We start from the raw sequence: 16,707 nt of genomic DNA, 5'->3' as shown, positions 1-16,707 counted from the left end.
TCGTGAAAGGATGGTAACACGCAGACGTGACTGTAAAACGCGTGGATTCCCATATCACCAGGATGGCCTGAATTATCATCATCTTTGAAATATATCACTATGTGGCGATGATGCAACAGAGGTTAAGGGTTTTATAATTCATATAGGACTATCTTTATGTGCCCACTATATATGCATCTGTATCTACATTTGTTCATTTTTACATTTCCCAATCCGAGTAAAGTCGAGCAGGGATCAGTCTCAGATGTGCAGTTGTCTCTCAAGGTAGAAGCAGAAGAGAAATAAAACAAACGGACCATGGGACGTGGTCGTGCTACGAGAAGTTCCAGTCGAATGGTTGTAAATCCACAAGTTATTTACGACGGAGGGGAACAAAAGAAAGATGTATACGTCTCACTAGTTTCCATTTTAGTGCATAAGGTCTCACAGTGGGGAGGTAACACGTTGAGGAGCATCCTGAACGAAGTCCACGGCGGGAATCATACTTTGTAAATGTGAGTTTCATGTATCCGGAATGCAGGGTGGGTTTCTAGAAGGGCTCAGGGATCAGTTGGTGGTTCGTTTGTGTCAATCTAAAAGAGTTGTGCCATTCAAAACAGACGCTTCAATTTTTTCTTTCTTCTTTTTCCTCCTCCCGGGACGTCCTGGGACCCCTCTTCTCTCGGCGCCGCCCCCGTCCTCTCTCCTCCTCCACTCAGCTATAGCGCCACATTGAACTCGGTCACCAGGAAGTCCACGTGGTCCCTCTCTTTGGTCTTGAAGGCCTCGGCGATGAGGCGTGCGGCGTCCCTGTGCTCGCGGCCCCTCATGGAAACCCCGTTTACCTCCAGGATCACCTGACCCACCTTCAGCTGGCCGCAGTTGTGAGCTGAACCACCTCTCTAAGAGACGGAGAGACAGAGACAATGTGAATTTTAAGAGAACTAAAATCTACATTTTGAGTAAGAACTGCACAATAAATGGGCCTCGTGTCAGAACCACTCGTATTGACAGTTTTGTTCATAAGCAGCACGAACAAGAGACACAAGAGAACTTGTTGGGTTCATTCATTTTTTTAAAATTTAGAAACCACTCACCTAAGTAAAAATCCCTTTTATTGTACAATTAATGTCAAGATAAACTAAAACGTGAAAAGAATCAGAATGCCTTCATTTGAATAAATTTGGATACATTTGGAGTTGCGGATGCTCTCACACTTGTACTTTGGTTCAAGAAAAAAAAAAGATGCATCACTGCTTCTTAACCCTACTCAGGTTTGTGTTCACACTGACTTATTACAAACAAGCCAAGAGCTGTAAAGATGTACAGACTGACAGGCGACTCACTGATTGACAGTTATGTCGACATGTCGACATTCCATAGATCACAGGGGCGGCGACTGAGAGCAAGTCATGCTGCACTTCTGTGCCTCATGTGTTTATTCATCTTGTCTGATGTCAAAAGATAACTGGCCAAGACAAAGCTGATTGAGCTTATGAATTCATGATAAAGTCACACATCTGCTTTCAGACAGTCCTGTGGATGGTTGGTTTTACTTTAACACTACAAGCAGACTGCACTGGTGACCATGACCCTTCTTTTCAGGCGGCCTCGATCTGGTTGTTAAGTCTGCACCAGAGTTCCATTTAACGGAACCAAACTGGTTAAGCGTGACAGCACACGAAATTGCGTCTGAAACCGGCTGAGTTTTGACAGCTGGACTTGAAGCTCTGCAGTTTTTCTCTCGGGTATCTAGCTTTTGACACAAACCCAACTCCCAAATCAATGTAATGTTGCTCTGTGTCTGCAGGATGTCTTTTTGCTAACAATAGCAACTTTAAATGACGACAAAATGTCAGAGCAGCCCAGTAGCCAGAAAAACAATGTTGGCATTGTATGTTTCTGCAAACCACGGGATCAGTTGAACGTTCATGTTTCTGATCCAAAAACAAAAGTTTTATAAATATCTAATTCATATCAGCCTTGTAGCTTGCAGAAACGCACATTGCCACTTGGTTAACCGATTGGTTATGCTTAGGCAACAGAACTACTTTGTTGAGGTTAGAGAAAAGATCGTAACGAGCGTGAATAAATAACCGCCCTGAGTGGACTCCAGTGTCAATGTGTACTTTTGGTTTCACACTGGACATGAACAGCAGTCTCCTGGTTGAGGGGCCTGTGTTTGTTTGACCCATCCACCCTCCCACCCTCTCACCCTCTCACACTTTGTGGGCTGTCTCGCTCGTTCTACTATTTATTTTCACTATAAGAAGCTTATTATACCACATATCTTCTATCACAGTCGCTTGAGAAACTACTGCACTTGCCCTGCGCATTGTTCGTTGCACCACGACACTTGCTCTGACCTAATTCAAAAACGTCGACGTTCAATGCATCCGTGGTTTGCAGACATTTTTATCCTGGCAACTGGGCTGAATTGATGCTTTAAACTTCAAATGAAAAAGAAAAAATGACAAAAAACTGCCTTTCTTGAGGTCTTAACGACACACCAAATAAGACACAGACTCGTGCGTTCCTTTCTGTCAGCGCCATGTCCTCCTCCTCCTGATTCCAACAGCTGACCTCATTGCGTGCGACTTTGAAGGCTGAAAACACCGGCAGCGCCTTCCACATCAGGACCGCATCGCCACCTCTCGTATTTACTGAGCCTCCAACAATTACTGAGCTAGCGGAGCGCTCGGTCGTCACGATCGGAAGACGGCAGCGATAACAAGCTGTTGCTTCAGGAGGTGTGATGTGGGCTGATTACGACGGGCCGGCAGCAGCTTACTCATCTGCACTTCATCCTCAGCAGCAGTGACTGAGGTGACTCGAGGCGAGAGCCCCTCGTGCCCGGAGAGATCGGAAGCAAGAGATTTGCTGGATCACGACTCCATGGTGCTTACTTCCAATACTGCAGAGAAACGATATTGCACAGGGCACTGGCTTTGATGCGACCTGCCCCCCGGACAGAACCGAAGCCCATCACAAAGTCAGAAACAAAATGAATGTTTTTTAATCAAAGCAAATGTATCATTCTGATTCTTGGTCCTGACCGGGGGAAGCACTGAGGTTGTGTGTTTAAGGGTCTAATAACATTGAGTTAGCATTCCCTAGGTGACAGAGCAACGTTTTCACGGCTCACTTCTCCATCGTGACAACTGAACGTTCCAGAAAAGTCCGCCTCCATTTCTGTAACAAGTGGCCTTGAGGCTACCACGTTATTGATGCCTCTAAATAACTGTGCCGCCACACAGCGTTATTGTTCGGGGAAGCAGCATCGGTGTCATGTAGCTGGTGGCTTCCTCTCGCGTGGGATCGATGGGGTTTGCACCTCAGCAAACCAAAGTTTGGATGAAATCTGTGCAATTCCAAAAGTCTGGAGCTGTAATCAGAGACCCAGCAATCATTTTAACCTGATTACAATTGCAATCTCCTTGTCTGAAAGGATTCAATGAACTTTAACTCTGTTAAAATGAGTTACATCTTATTCATTTGAACCTTTTTTCGGGCCGTTTCACTGGACCTCCTCGTGCCACAGTGATTCTCTCTGCTGTTATCCAATGCACTCAGCTGCCTTTCTATTGTTATTACTCTCTCACTCGAGCACCTGTGAGATTTAGAGGAATCGGTTATGGGTCGAACCATTTCAGTGGCTTCATCTCTCAAGCGTAACCTGAAGAGCATCTCTTGCTCTGTGTGATTATGTCGCGGACAATCCATGGCTGAATTTGCTTCTTTTTTTCAATAGTTTCATGGTTTAGTTATTCTTTGTGACAGACAGGATGCGCTTATTCAAAAATGTGCAAGAACTTTGAGATGGTCATCTTTTTAACGTTGTACTCTCTTGAAAAGCGGAGCTTAAAGAGACCACTGCTGCTGATTTTAAATTGTTTGCCCAGGACATGGGCAACAGACTATCATACCCCCAGCCCTTTCATCAAATGGTATCTATGAGTTTGTGATTTGTGCTAAAGAGCTGGTGCTTTCTTATCTCTGGGTGAATGGCGCTCAGGAAGATACAACAATGCAGCAAAGAAGCAGCTCTGATGTAGAATCTGGCACGCTGTGTTTCTCGCTTCAATCGACAAAAACAGACGCAGCAGATAAAAAAAGAGAACCTGAAATCACATTCTCCTGCCTGTGCCTGAGTATTTGTCTCTTGACAACTGATGGGAACAACTGCAATTTGGGAATGAAAACAGATGTGTATACAATGTCCCAATGCAACCCTTCCCACCACCAACAGCACCAGACCTCCACTTCCTCATCTGTACGATCCTCCTTGTTCCTCCGCTCCTTATTGCCATCGCTCTGACTTCTTTTGCATCCGTCACTCACACTTGGCGCCCTTCCTTCCAGTGCACTCTTTGATTTTGAATGTGCTGATTTCCAATCCTTTCATCCCTCCCCTCGCAATCAGCGGCCTGTTTCTTTTGGTATTTCAACCACCACCTCTGTGGACTGGGCGACTGACAGACCGCTTTGAACAGACTATAGCCACTCTGACCTTTAAATTGTAACTCCCTGGTCCCTCTGTGGTTAGGAAATGATTCGTGCTACAGATGCTGAGCTAATACAAGGCTTTGTTGACTTGCACATTACCGTGGCAGACAGAGCAATGCACATCCAGTCACAGTAATAGCTTTCCTTAGAGCTCACTAACCTGCCAATATTTGGATTTCACTCATAGCCAGAAGTTCTGAATTTCAAATATTTTCCAAAACAGACATGCAAATGTGAAACCTCTTGCAACTCTATTCAGCCTCAGCATTAAGTAAACGTGAACATATCTGAACTGAGCTTTATCATTATCTTTTACATAACAGCTGCTGTATAATCTCACATAGCTGTTGCTGCCGATTCTGCCTTTTAATTCTGAACATCAACAGTTTACCAGCTGCCTCATAACTGGAACACTAATTGCCCAAATCTCTGGGCCGTCAAGCATTTTCATGAAGGTCATTAATGTTACAATCATCTTTGTGCGAGAAATAACGAGGACAAAATTAGCTGGAATCTCAAGAGTGAGTTCAGCTGCAGTGTGAATCCATATAAAGCCTTAAAGGATATCAAATCCCACCTGGAAGGTGGGCGCGTGGTACAATCGCAGGAAATAATGAAAGAAGGCACCCAGGATATAATAAACAGCCAACAATACGAGGAGAAGACTCACCAACAAGGAGCCGACTGCATGCTAATGAGGATAGAGGGGTTAAAGGTGCAATGTGTACGATCTGGCCAGAATGTTGGATTAAAACATTCAAAAAAATGGACTAACATTACCCACAGAATGTGAGGAGGTCACAGTGTTGTGTCTATGTGTTGTGTTGCAGAAATATCTACTGAAATGAGCATGCTTACCAGCTGGCCCATGGCCCATCCTGTCTTATAACACCACTTGTACCTTGAGAGGCGATAGTGAGTCACTGTAGCATGCAGTCTGTCCCAGTCCAACACGAGAGGACGAAGAAGCTGGTCTGCCCCGAGGGCTTCTCAGTCATGTTGATAGATTTTTGTATATCGGATTCAATCCAAAGTGAAAGAAATGAGAAAACCACTCTTTTGTTTCGTCGTCCTTGCCCCCAGGAGACCACTTCGTCCGGAGCAGGGTGGGCAGTGGCTCCGGGAGACGGACCTTCAGTTCGGGGTTAGCTGTAGCAACTCACATTCAGCCAGCGCAAACCCATCAACCCGGCTAGCTAAACTATACGCCGACAAGACACGAGAAGAATAAAAGACAGCAGTGTTATTTTGTCTCTCAGAGTTTCAGCAGTTCAAATTGTGCGTATTATTGCCCTGCTGGCAGCTTCTTTCTTTTAAACTGATGAGATTGTATGAGCCGAGTATTGGAGGTGAACCGCTGCCCTCTGTTCTTTGGAGCATGTTGGCAGATCGTACGCAGTGCTTCTTCAAGTAGAGGTGATCCTAGAGTGGCCATTATCATAAACATCATTTGATTTTCTTCCTGACTCACCTGTATTGTGACAATTCGTGGCAGCGGCTGGCGGGTGTTGGCTCCACCTTCAATGGCAATACCCAGAGTGCTGGCACTCTTTGCCACCCTCACTAGTGTAGAGGTGGGCTCCAACAGCCCCGGCTAAAGTAAGAGAGAGGAAGACAGAGGAGCACCAGTTATCAAATCAGAAGAACAATGGTTATGCATATTTATAAACCTAATTATATCCATAACATTACCCAAACTCCCTATGTCTGCATCCCCTTTGTGCATTTACTGTTCTGCTTGTGTTTATACAAGGAAGAGCTTTGTATTCACTGAGCACGTACGCCCAAGAGTCTTTCTCAATGGATCTACACATTCATAAAGGCCACGACTTCAATCCTGGTGACAAATTGGATGAACAGTAATGTCCTCTGACAGCTTCAAAAGTCAGGGGACAAAATAAATCTATTTCTACTCACTTATAACAAGGCATCTATGTAATTGTTTTCTACTATTAAGTCACATCTCATGAAGCTTCCCTTCCATTGGCTCCGGTAACCCAATGGGGGACCCTTTTTCCTTGAGAGGCTTCTTTCATCTGTATGTTAATCTGAAAGATGTTCCTGGGATTGTATGTCCATATTAAACATCTTGTGGCCAAGTATCTATATGAAGAGGTATACCATATAACGGCAGCAATCTGGCTGGGAACCTGGGTCATTCTGCATTTACATACTTACATATTTACATACTTGCTCTACCCACAGTTTTGCACCAGTTAACGTGTCTGTGATTTGACTGACATAAAGAAAAGTAGACTATAACGAGGCTAAAACAAATGTATTCTTGAGGTCAATGTGGGGCGGGAATCATGAGCACATCATTCGTCTCTCTTCAGCAGACTCAGGAGCAGACAGAAAGTCAACAATAAAATGCATCTTTTTATGATGCAAAGTCGATTCCGCCGTCACATTTTCTGCCTGATAATTCTAAAGCGGACACTGAATCGAGCAGCCCTCTCACCATAAACAGTTAGGCTACTCCCACCCTTACTTGCTATTCCTTCCATCAATCAATAAGAACCAGGGAGCGCTTTGAGAGTTTCATAACGCTACACTGTGAGCGAGCGATGAAATAAATGACACAGCATGTGACTGAATGAATGACATGAATGAATGAAATAGACAAATGAGGGAAACAGAGGAAACAGTCTGCGTGAGCAAAAACAAAGAGGGAGGAGAGAAGAGATCAAGGTTAGGTTTGACAACAGAGTCTAGAGGAGGATTAGCAATAAAGCACAACGATTTATCGGAGTGTTTTCCTTCAGATACGCATACAGATGACGCACACACATCTGTACTTCAATACTTGTGAGGACCCAAAGAGACATCACAATGGACTCTCTACCCTGAATTAAAAACAAATTCTAACCACAACTTCAAAGTAAAGTAGCCCATTAACCCGAAAACAGCCCTTTGATGATGTGACCAAATGTTCGTAAATTTCAAATATGGCTACACTCTCAAAAATATCTTTAATATCCAAACATGTCTTTACTTTCTTGAAATATCCGTACTCTCGAAAAGATTTCCTCAATTTTCAAAAAGATCTTTGATTTCCCAAATTTTCCTCATGTTCTTAAGTTACCTTCCAAAAATGATGGTCCCACTTAAAATGTCCTTACTCTCTAAAATGTTCTCAGATTAAACAAAATGGGTTTTCCAGAAATGTCCTCGCCTTCAAATCTTACTCAACTTGGTCTTCACAAATACAGAAGCACAGCGGCACACAGACTGCTAAATGAGTTGAATACGTCTCTTATTCCTCAGAGTTTAACAAATGAATCCACTCATCCATCCATGTTCGGCTGTCAGCTGTTCAGAGTGACCCCCTCACCGGTTTGGAGGGGTTTCCCCCCCCACCCCCCTGGGTGTCTCTGGGATGGCGTGTGCGTGAGGAATGGGGGCTGCTGTCTTTGCTGATGTGTCCTGACTCAGCTATGTCCACCCCGCTGTCCTCACTGAGGGTCTGGCCGCTGTCTGACAGCTGAGACAGGGCGCCACCTGAGTGTAGACAGGCAGATGTGACATGATGATGTTTGGCCTTTAAAACGTCTTATATGAAAGCAATCTAACATTCTCATTTTCTTGATTTCTACTTAAACTTCAAGAGAAAAAAACAACCCGTATTTTTTAGAAGTGTCCTGAAAAAGATCAGATTTTAAGATTTAATACAAGATCAAAAGCTTTTTAAGATTAGTGATGGTTTGCATGCAGTGGAAATCATACAGTAATTGGGTAATTGCTCATTTCAGCACATTATGCCCAAGTAAATAAATATTTGGGGAAATGATGCATCGTAGTGCAGACAATAAAAAAAGAATGAATTGAATATATATGATACATCTATATACCAATTTTAATTTGAATTAGTTGCAGTCATATTGTGCATGTTATTATTTGAGGACACAAATGAAAGAAATGTGCCCCGTGGTGCATCTTACTTCCCTCACCTCGAGCTTGGGGCAGCGGCCGCACCTCGTTGAAGTCGGGCTCTGCGTTGCGCCTGTGAACCGCCACTGTAACAAACTGCTGTTTAGAGCCAGGAGAGGAGGGGGAGGCTTTGGACATGGACACTGTTTTGAGGGGAAGAGAAGGGGGCGGGGGAGGAGCAGGGAGTGGAGGTGGAGGTGAAGGGGGCGGGGCAGCAGGTTTTGTGCCCCTGTTGGGGGACTGGACCCTGGGGAAAGGACCGATGTCGTGCTGCGAGACCATGGACAACTGAGCAGCGGTTATCTGGTCTTTCTTTGAAGGTACCGAGGGATCTCTCTTTCTGACGACCGCGTAGTCCCGAGACGGGTCCCTGGGATGTTCTCGTGGCGAGGGCGAGGCAGGGGCGTGTCCGGGCTCTCTGCTGTGGTCGTGAGAGGCCGGGGCTGTGAAGTACAGGCCTGAGTGGGAGGATTCGGACGAGGGGCATTTGTTGAGCTGATCTCGTCTAGTTGGGCGCCTCCGCACCCCTGGTGGGGGCGGAGGCTTGAAGGAGGGGGGAGATTCAGCTGTGGTGGACTGTACGTCGTCCTGAAGTGAGAGGATATATATATATTCATCATTGATTAGGGGTGTAACAATTATATGTTTAATGCAATATCTATGATTCTGACTCGTTTTTGGACAAATTAAATGCCAGACGGTGCAATCTTATTTCATCCATTAACGGTCAGAAGTCCTAAAGAAATGCCCTGCCTCACAAATGTAAAATCTGTTTCATCAAGATTTGTGGCAAAATGAGTTTTGAGAATGTTCCAATTTCCAGACATTTTCTTTGTATGAAGGAATTACTTATTCTTCATTTTAGTTGTGTGTCGATAAAGATCTGCCGGGTCATTTCTCAGTGTTTCTCACTCGCTGTAGTTGTATCTACAGTAATTGTGGTGTTATTTATCCAGGTCTTGATTTATCCATCTTCTGCTGCCTCCCCAGTACAATGGAGGTGAATGGAGTTTGATCTATGGTAGTGACAGCATTGAAAACAATTACCGAACTAGATTTTACAGAACAAGGACACTTATTTTGCAAAGAAAAGTTGATATAGGAAGATAGGAAAATGCATATAATAGAAGTGGCATTTCGGTCACTTGCCACTTTCAAAACTGGACTTAAAACTCAGCTGTTTAAATCTGCTTTTAATAACCTGCGATGTAAAGTGCCTTTGAGTACCTTATAAATAAAATGTATTATTATCATTATCATTAGCAGTGGATGACCATTTAACAATTGGTTAAAAATGTGCAGATGTGACATGCAAAGGGATATAAATGTTTTTTTATTTTATTACTAACTTTGAACCCTGTGTACCTAACTGTACAGTTACACTAGACCCCTAATTTGCAACTTACAGAGAAAGTACATTATATTCTGTCTTTCTAATTCCAACCAATATTCACTCACACAACTTAGACACCGGTGAAACCACGGCACTGGTTTTAGTGACAATAACAGCTGTCTCGAGGAACTTTACTGAACGCAAACCACATCGGACACGTCGCTGCTTGCTGCGTGATTCCGCTGGGATCCTGTGTTTCAACGTTAGGGTGCTCAAACACAAACCGAACAGTGGGATGAACACAGAGACATGAGTGTATGAAAAGAGACACCAAATGTGTGTAAAAGAAAGTGTACAAAAGAAAAGTAAGGTATGATTTGAGTGGCAGGTAGCCTTGGACGACTGCAGACAAAAACTTCCTCCTTGACCCTCTCATCTCCTGCTCTTGAGATCTCTTGTTGCTTTGGAAACTGCAAACTTTGCTTTTTTTTTTTTACCTTAACGTGCAACCGTAAGCTCCTCCTCATTGCAGAGATGGAGAGATAGACGGAAACATTGGACATGCCAGGTGGCCTATAGTGATCAGTTTCTTCTCTTTCCACACAACAAGGAAAAGGTGAAGAAAAGCTAGACTGACACGTACTCACGACTTATCTTTCTTTCTCTTGTTCTCATTTGGTGGTACCACTCCAATACAAAGCCTGCAGGTCAGCAACGTGACGTTTCAGGTACCTTCATCTGTCCCTAACTCTTCTCCCCTCCCCCCCATTTTCTCCCCCACCTCCCTCACTTCTCGCCAGTGTCGCATCCGTCTTTATCAGTGCAAAGCATGGGCTGTGCCTGTCTTCCCGGCTCACCAGAGAGATGTCGGTCAGCAGCGTGTTCAGACTCTCCGGAGGACCCTGCTCATTACTCTCCACCACGCTGTTGTTCTGAGAGACACAGGAAAGAAATGGAGGAAGAGAGACAAGAGGTGCAGCAGGGAAAGAGGAAGAGGAAGAGGAGCGGGTGATGAAAGGGAGAAAAGACAGAAGAAAACGCTTGTGAGCAGATGTTAAACACAGATGTGCGTTTGACCCAAAACAAATGAGATTCCACATCTTCTTGAAAAAAGGAAGGACGTCAACATGTATTCGCATGCACTTGTCAATCCTAAAGCTTATAAGGAAGGCAAGCAAATAAGACATGAGCACACGCACGCACACACACACACACAGAGCAAAACACACACGCCGGGAAATCAATGGAGAACCATCAGCTGAGTTCGAAGCTGGATTTGGCAGCTCAATCCGACCGCCGTGGTGGAGTAGAGGAGGCAATTTGCAGCAGATCTGAGTGATTTCAGAGAAACGCTGCCCTTCATTTAACTCTGCCACTAAACCAGAACAAAAGCAACATCAATTCAGCTTAATTGCAGCTTGTTGCCGCACGGCGTGCACTTACAATTTATTCATCAAAAAAGTCGATCGGCTTACGGGGAGACGCTGCTGTTTGCGTGTGTGTCTCTCAGTCGACACAGCAATCACATCAGGCAAGACTGCAGGAATTACATCCAATGCCAATGCTCAATGCAGGAAGCAGTAGGTTGTTATGTGTTGGGGTAAAACATAGCATTTGGGATGGTGTTTATTGTGTTTGACTGCTGGGATCAGAAGAACCAAAAACTTTTAGGGACAAAAATCGGCGCCGTGTAGTTTGTTATAGTGGAAAACAACCAATTTGGAGTCTGTGACACCTCAACGAAAAAGACAAGGATGTCAGACTTTTTGCCTCTTCTCTTTAAGGTTTGACTCTGTCTAACATGAGCCGTGACACTTTGGATGCAACGGTTGTTGCTGCAAGCTATAATTAGATCTATGTGTAGGCTGACATGTCTCTCAGACATAGCCTGTATATAAGAAATGGACATGTGACCGTTAATTAAAACATTGGTTTTGTGGACTACGGTTTTAAAGCCTTGAGTTCGGCATATTGCCCGCCGCCATCTTGTTTTCTTAAAACCAGAAGTGACAGGAGAGGGTGGAGCTAAGTACAACCGAACGCTGAATGTGAACATTTTAGGCGTTACAATTCACTTTTATGAATAAAAACAGATTGTGAAAGGGTTAAAGTTGTGAGACGAAAACACCGACAACTCCAGGACCGTGGTATCCACCTGTCAATCACAAGGTAGCCCCGCCCCTAAATCATACCCTGCTTAATGGGCCATTTGACTCTAAATGCAGCATCATTTACTAAATGAACATCGTGCTGCATTGAAGAAGACTTGAAATGAGAGATTGAGACCATAAACTCATGTTTATGAGGTAATAAATCAAGAGAGAAGTCATTTTCTCATAGACTCCACAATGGATTTATAATACTTCATCATGACAATCGCGTGATGAACCCTAGAATGACTGCATGGTATTGTACCTGGAATGTGCATGTATTTGATCTGAACGAGGCCTGGAACACACAGAGGCCGTGTGTTTTCACAGCCCATCTCAGACACATAATCATGATGGTTCTTTCTTTCGGCTTTTTGAAAGTAGTTTATATCGTTGCCTACACTTACCAATATCTCAACCATACTGATATTAGTAGGATAAGAAAACATTGTTACTGAATCTTAAGAAATATCGTCATTGAACGTAAGTAATCTGAGATTTTGCAGAATCATCAAACAGCAACATTGTGTTTGTCCGGCAAGCTGCAACGGCATCTCCATAATGTGTGTGTGTGTGTGTGTGTGTGTGTGTGTGTGTGTGAGAGAGAGTGCACATGCATTGGTATGCAGTTGACTGTATACCTGGAGTGCGTTTCAAAAATCCAGTATTTTTATCCTCCCAAACCCACCCAGCTCTCTAATCTGCTTCACGCAGCAGTGGTAGCAGTCACCCATGGGTCCAAAACAGCACAAACACACACACACACAGATGCATGGGTAGAATAAAGACCCCCCCCCCACACACACACACACACACTCTCAGACATGTAAATGTTGCTTCTCGGAGGGGGGGACAAAGAAAACCGATCCGATGCATCTGAAGGGAAGAGACTGGTTGTTGGAAAAATCTGCAAACAGTCAACAGCTTTTCTCCGCTGTCAGCTTAGACACTGTGTGTGTGTGTGTGTGTGTGTTTGTTCCTCTCTGCAGTTCGTTCTTTGTATACACCCAAACACTTGGATGCTGAGACATTTGCTACAAACTAACACGTTTGCTTTTGAATTGTTGCCTCATGTGTAAACTGAACTGAACAAAAAGCTGTCCAGTGTTCTCCTGATATGATTGGAAACATGAACAGAAGAGGTGAGGAGGGGCGGTCGTTGTTTCAGAATTTAAAATAAATCCTGATCGAGTGAAAATGTAAAAAGTGAGAATTTAGTACAAATGATTATTATTGTAATGTTGTTATTGTAACTCTACCTCACTATAATGCAAAAGAGGGTTTGGGCTGTCACGCGACTGTAAGATCAGAACTTTTTTGTCTTGGAGATCCTCTCCTGGGCACGAGCAGAAACATGGTCGGCCTGCTGCTCAATATACTCAAAAGACGATATTTTCTCTTTGTAGCAGTGATCTAAGCCACACAAACCTTACCAGAGACTTCCTGTACAGCCACAACACACTATTAGGACTGTTGTTCATTCGGACTGCGGAGACACTTTTCTGAAAGCACTGCCGATATTGTCCAAATCAAGGTAGAGGAAGGGAAAAACAAGAAAGAAGAAAAACACTGCAAAACCACAAACCAAGGTATGTATGTGTGTCTGGTACCCACAAGGAACTTTACGCCCCCTTGTTTAGTGTGTGTCCTGTGGGTTTGTGTTGGAAAGCATTCATCACTTTCAGCAGCGACTCCTACCTCCATCATATCTATCAGCCAGAGCAGCCTTTCCTACAGAGGGGGAGAGGGTTTTGGGGCGAGGGGGTTATTGAGGTAGAAGCAAAACACAACCTATCAAATGTTCGTCAAAAGACTTTTCAATCTCAACAGGAAGGCATTGAAACGTGTCATTGTTCAGCCCCATAAAGTCCACTCCACAGCAGGATCTTTTCTACAGCACTTTGAATTACCTTGTTGTTGAAATGTGCTATACAAATAAACTTGCCTTGCCTTGCCTTACAGCAGAATGTTGTAATTCCTGGAAATATATCGCACTAACCTCTCTGCCTCCGTCTCTCTCTCTCTCTCACACACACACACACACATCCGAACAACCCAGACAGGGAGGCAGACCAGAAAAATAAAACAGCAACATTCAGGTCCATCCATCAAAATTGTTTGTTTGCCTGAGCTGTTGCTGCACTTTCAAACATGCCAGAATGTACACGTGGAATATTAATTCTAAGCGAAGAGAGCGACAATTTTCTCCCCAAAAATATCCACATATGGACACATTTTATATTCCCACGCACACCCACTAATTACATCATTATATATCGTTCTGATGAGCCCAGCCTACCCGCGCAGAGCTGAGGGTGGTGTTGGTCATGAAGCTGGCTGAAGACGAGGTCAGGGTGTCTGGGTACGACACCATGGACATGGAGTCTGGTTGGAGCGCCGTGGCTCCAGCTGTCCCCTGTCGCGCTTTTAGAGCCTGAATTTCCCGTCTCAGCACCAGCCCGTCAAAGTGCTCCAGGTCCTGTGGGGTGACCAGGCCTCGCACCTCTGACAGCAGAGAGAACTGAAGGGGGGGGGGGGGGGGGGTATCAAGACAGGAGGCAAAGGTATGATGTAACAGACTTTGAGCGGGTGGCAAGATAAAGCTTAAGGCCTGAGTCACTTTTTCTCCTACAATTCTGTTTCACCAAAACTGTGAACCTTATTTTCAACCAAACAGGTCATTCAGTCTTTGCTTAAATGTCGGTTCAATCCTCTCCAAACACAGATTACAATCGAGATGGAGCTTGAGCTTGAAGAATATCTGCATTAGTGAGATGGGAGCATTGCCCTGAGCTTTCTGAATGATTTCATCCTCTGAGTGCTTTTATAAGAAGAGAAATGTATATCTAACCAGTCAATGATCATTTAAAGTTGAAGTGTGAGATAAACAGATAAATACAGACACAAATACAGATTGTCCTATTTATGGCTTTTGTTATACAATCTGGAGCTCCATCACTCCAGAACTGTATTCTCCGGCGATTTAACTTTGGTTTAAATCGTTAAACTGAGTTTTGTGTGATGCTGATAGGATTACGTTTAAATTTCCCACTAAATCTATACTAAGTTCCAGCCCAAATCTTATTTTAGATTAATTTGTTCCACCCTTGTATAATAAAGACAAAAACTAACCCCAAAACAACCCATCCAGTACGGGATTTGCACAGTAGCTCTAGATACAGTACAAGGCAGCTGGAGAAGCTTTCTGTGGCTGTGTGATGCAGCAATGTTCTTAAGAAGTATGAAATGAAACGCCTTTGATATATTGTGGTTCTTTACAAGGTGAACTACTGCAGACTGCTGTGAGAACAAACTTGAGAGCAGGGGATGAAGGGAAAACAAAACAGTACTGTAAACATCAGCAAAAAGCCTGAGTATGAATCTCAAAAGGGCTTAGAAAGCTTCAATTCAAACCTTGCAGCAATCCCACACAGAGACTGTACAGGAGCACAGAGTGCTGCAGAAAGAAAGATTGATTCTCTTTTGATCTTTCCTTTCTCAAACAAGCCTCCACGTCCTTCACCTTAGCGTGCGTGTTGAGCAGCTCGAACAGCGCCACGACCAGCTGCTCCACGCCGATGTGTCCGTCCCGGTACTCCTCCGCGTAGTAGCCCATGGTCTGGCGCTCCGCCTCTGTCAGCAAGTGGCGCGCCTGCTCCTCCAGCATGGCCCGCGACTGGTTCACCAGGCTGGACAGGGTGACCTGTGAGCCCGCCACGCCTTTGTAAAAGCCAGGCTGGAGTAGATGGAGGAGAGGGGAAGAAAAAGGACAAAAGATGGAGAAGACGTTTATTTTTGTTGTTCCATTTTTCAATGCATTTATTGTTTTGTTTTTTCTAATAAAGCCATCTTTTTTTGTGGGTGATGGAGTGAGAGAAAAAGGACGGTCAGGAAGACAATCATACAGTAGAGGTGAATGTCAGCAGCTGTAATGTAAGATTTTATAGAGACAGGGAGAGGTGGCGAGGATGACGGTTTAGAGGGGAAGTAATGGAGAAGAGGAGGGTGGAAAGGAGTGAAAAATGAGAAGAGGATAGTGGAGGAGGGTGGACTATAATCTCTGTACATTTCACATATTCTTTTGCACATAACCATATTAAAAACTCAGTATAAAACAGTCATATTATATCATTTTTCATCATTTAATTGTGTTTCTTCTATTCTGTATTTACGTTTCTTGACTTTTGCATTACATCTAATATGTTTGTGGTATGCACTAAACACCAAGGCAAATTTCTAGTATGTGAAAAACTTGGCAATACACTTGATTCTGATGTGATGGGAAGGTTGTGAGGAAGAATGGGAGAGAGGGAGGAGAAAAGCAAAAATGTGGAAAGTGTAAAAGATGGAGAGGATGGAGAGAGGGGATGTGGAGGATGAGGACAGGCAGATGTCTGGCACGGCTTACTCAAACTGCAAGGATGACGGTGGTTGATGAAGGAGGAGGAGACAACAGGAAAGTAGGAGGAAGAAGGACAGGGAGGAAAGAGGGCAGATAATCGCAAAGGCCCAGAGGTGACGGTGAGGAGCAGGGGGGTGAGGGAGGAGACAATGGCAGGAAACCGATCATGGTGGACAGGAAAAGAATATTAATAACACCCACATACACGGAACAAAGCATCAGTCTTTTCATCCCGAATGTATAAATTATCATCCTTCCTTCTTCCTTCTGTCCCATCATCCATTATCGTGGATGCTTTGTGACACTAACACCACAGCTTGCAGCAGGACAGAAACGGTGACGTTCACACATGTGGGTGGCAGGTTTTTGGTTTCTTTTTCATTTACAGCTTTCATATCCGTCTCCGG

General features: G+C 44.2%; 1 protein-coding gene across 1 annotated transcript in view; it reads right to left on the bottom strand.

Annotated features, from left to right (window-relative positions):
• The window catches only part of whrna (whirlin a), a gene marked incomplete at its 5' end in the record, with an annotated part of 116,672 nt that continues 99,965 nt past the window's right edge, over positions 1-16,707 (bottom strand). Inside the window, 8 exon segments of the mRNA XM_079289508.1 lie at positions 1-881; positions 5,957-6,079; positions 7,820-7,986; positions 8,436-9,003; positions 10,606-10,680; positions 13,597-13,629; positions 14,198-14,419; positions 15,422-15,634. Of these exon segments, the coding sequence (XP_079145634.1) occupies positions 699-881; positions 5,957-6,079; positions 7,820-7,986; positions 8,436-9,003; positions 10,606-10,680; positions 13,597-13,629; positions 14,198-14,419; positions 15,422-15,634 (1,584 nt within the window). The 3' untranslated portion in view covers positions 1-698.

Source organism: Melanostigma gelatinosum (assembly GCF_949748355.1).
Source record: "Melanostigma gelatinosum genome assembly, chromosome: 18".
NCBI classification, from domain to species: domain Eukaryota; kingdom Metazoa; phylum Chordata; class Actinopteri; order Perciformes; family Zoarcidae; genus Melanostigma; species Melanostigma gelatinosum.
Note: the sequence above shows the minus strand (reverse complement) of the source record. Positions and strands in the feature narration are given on the sequence as shown.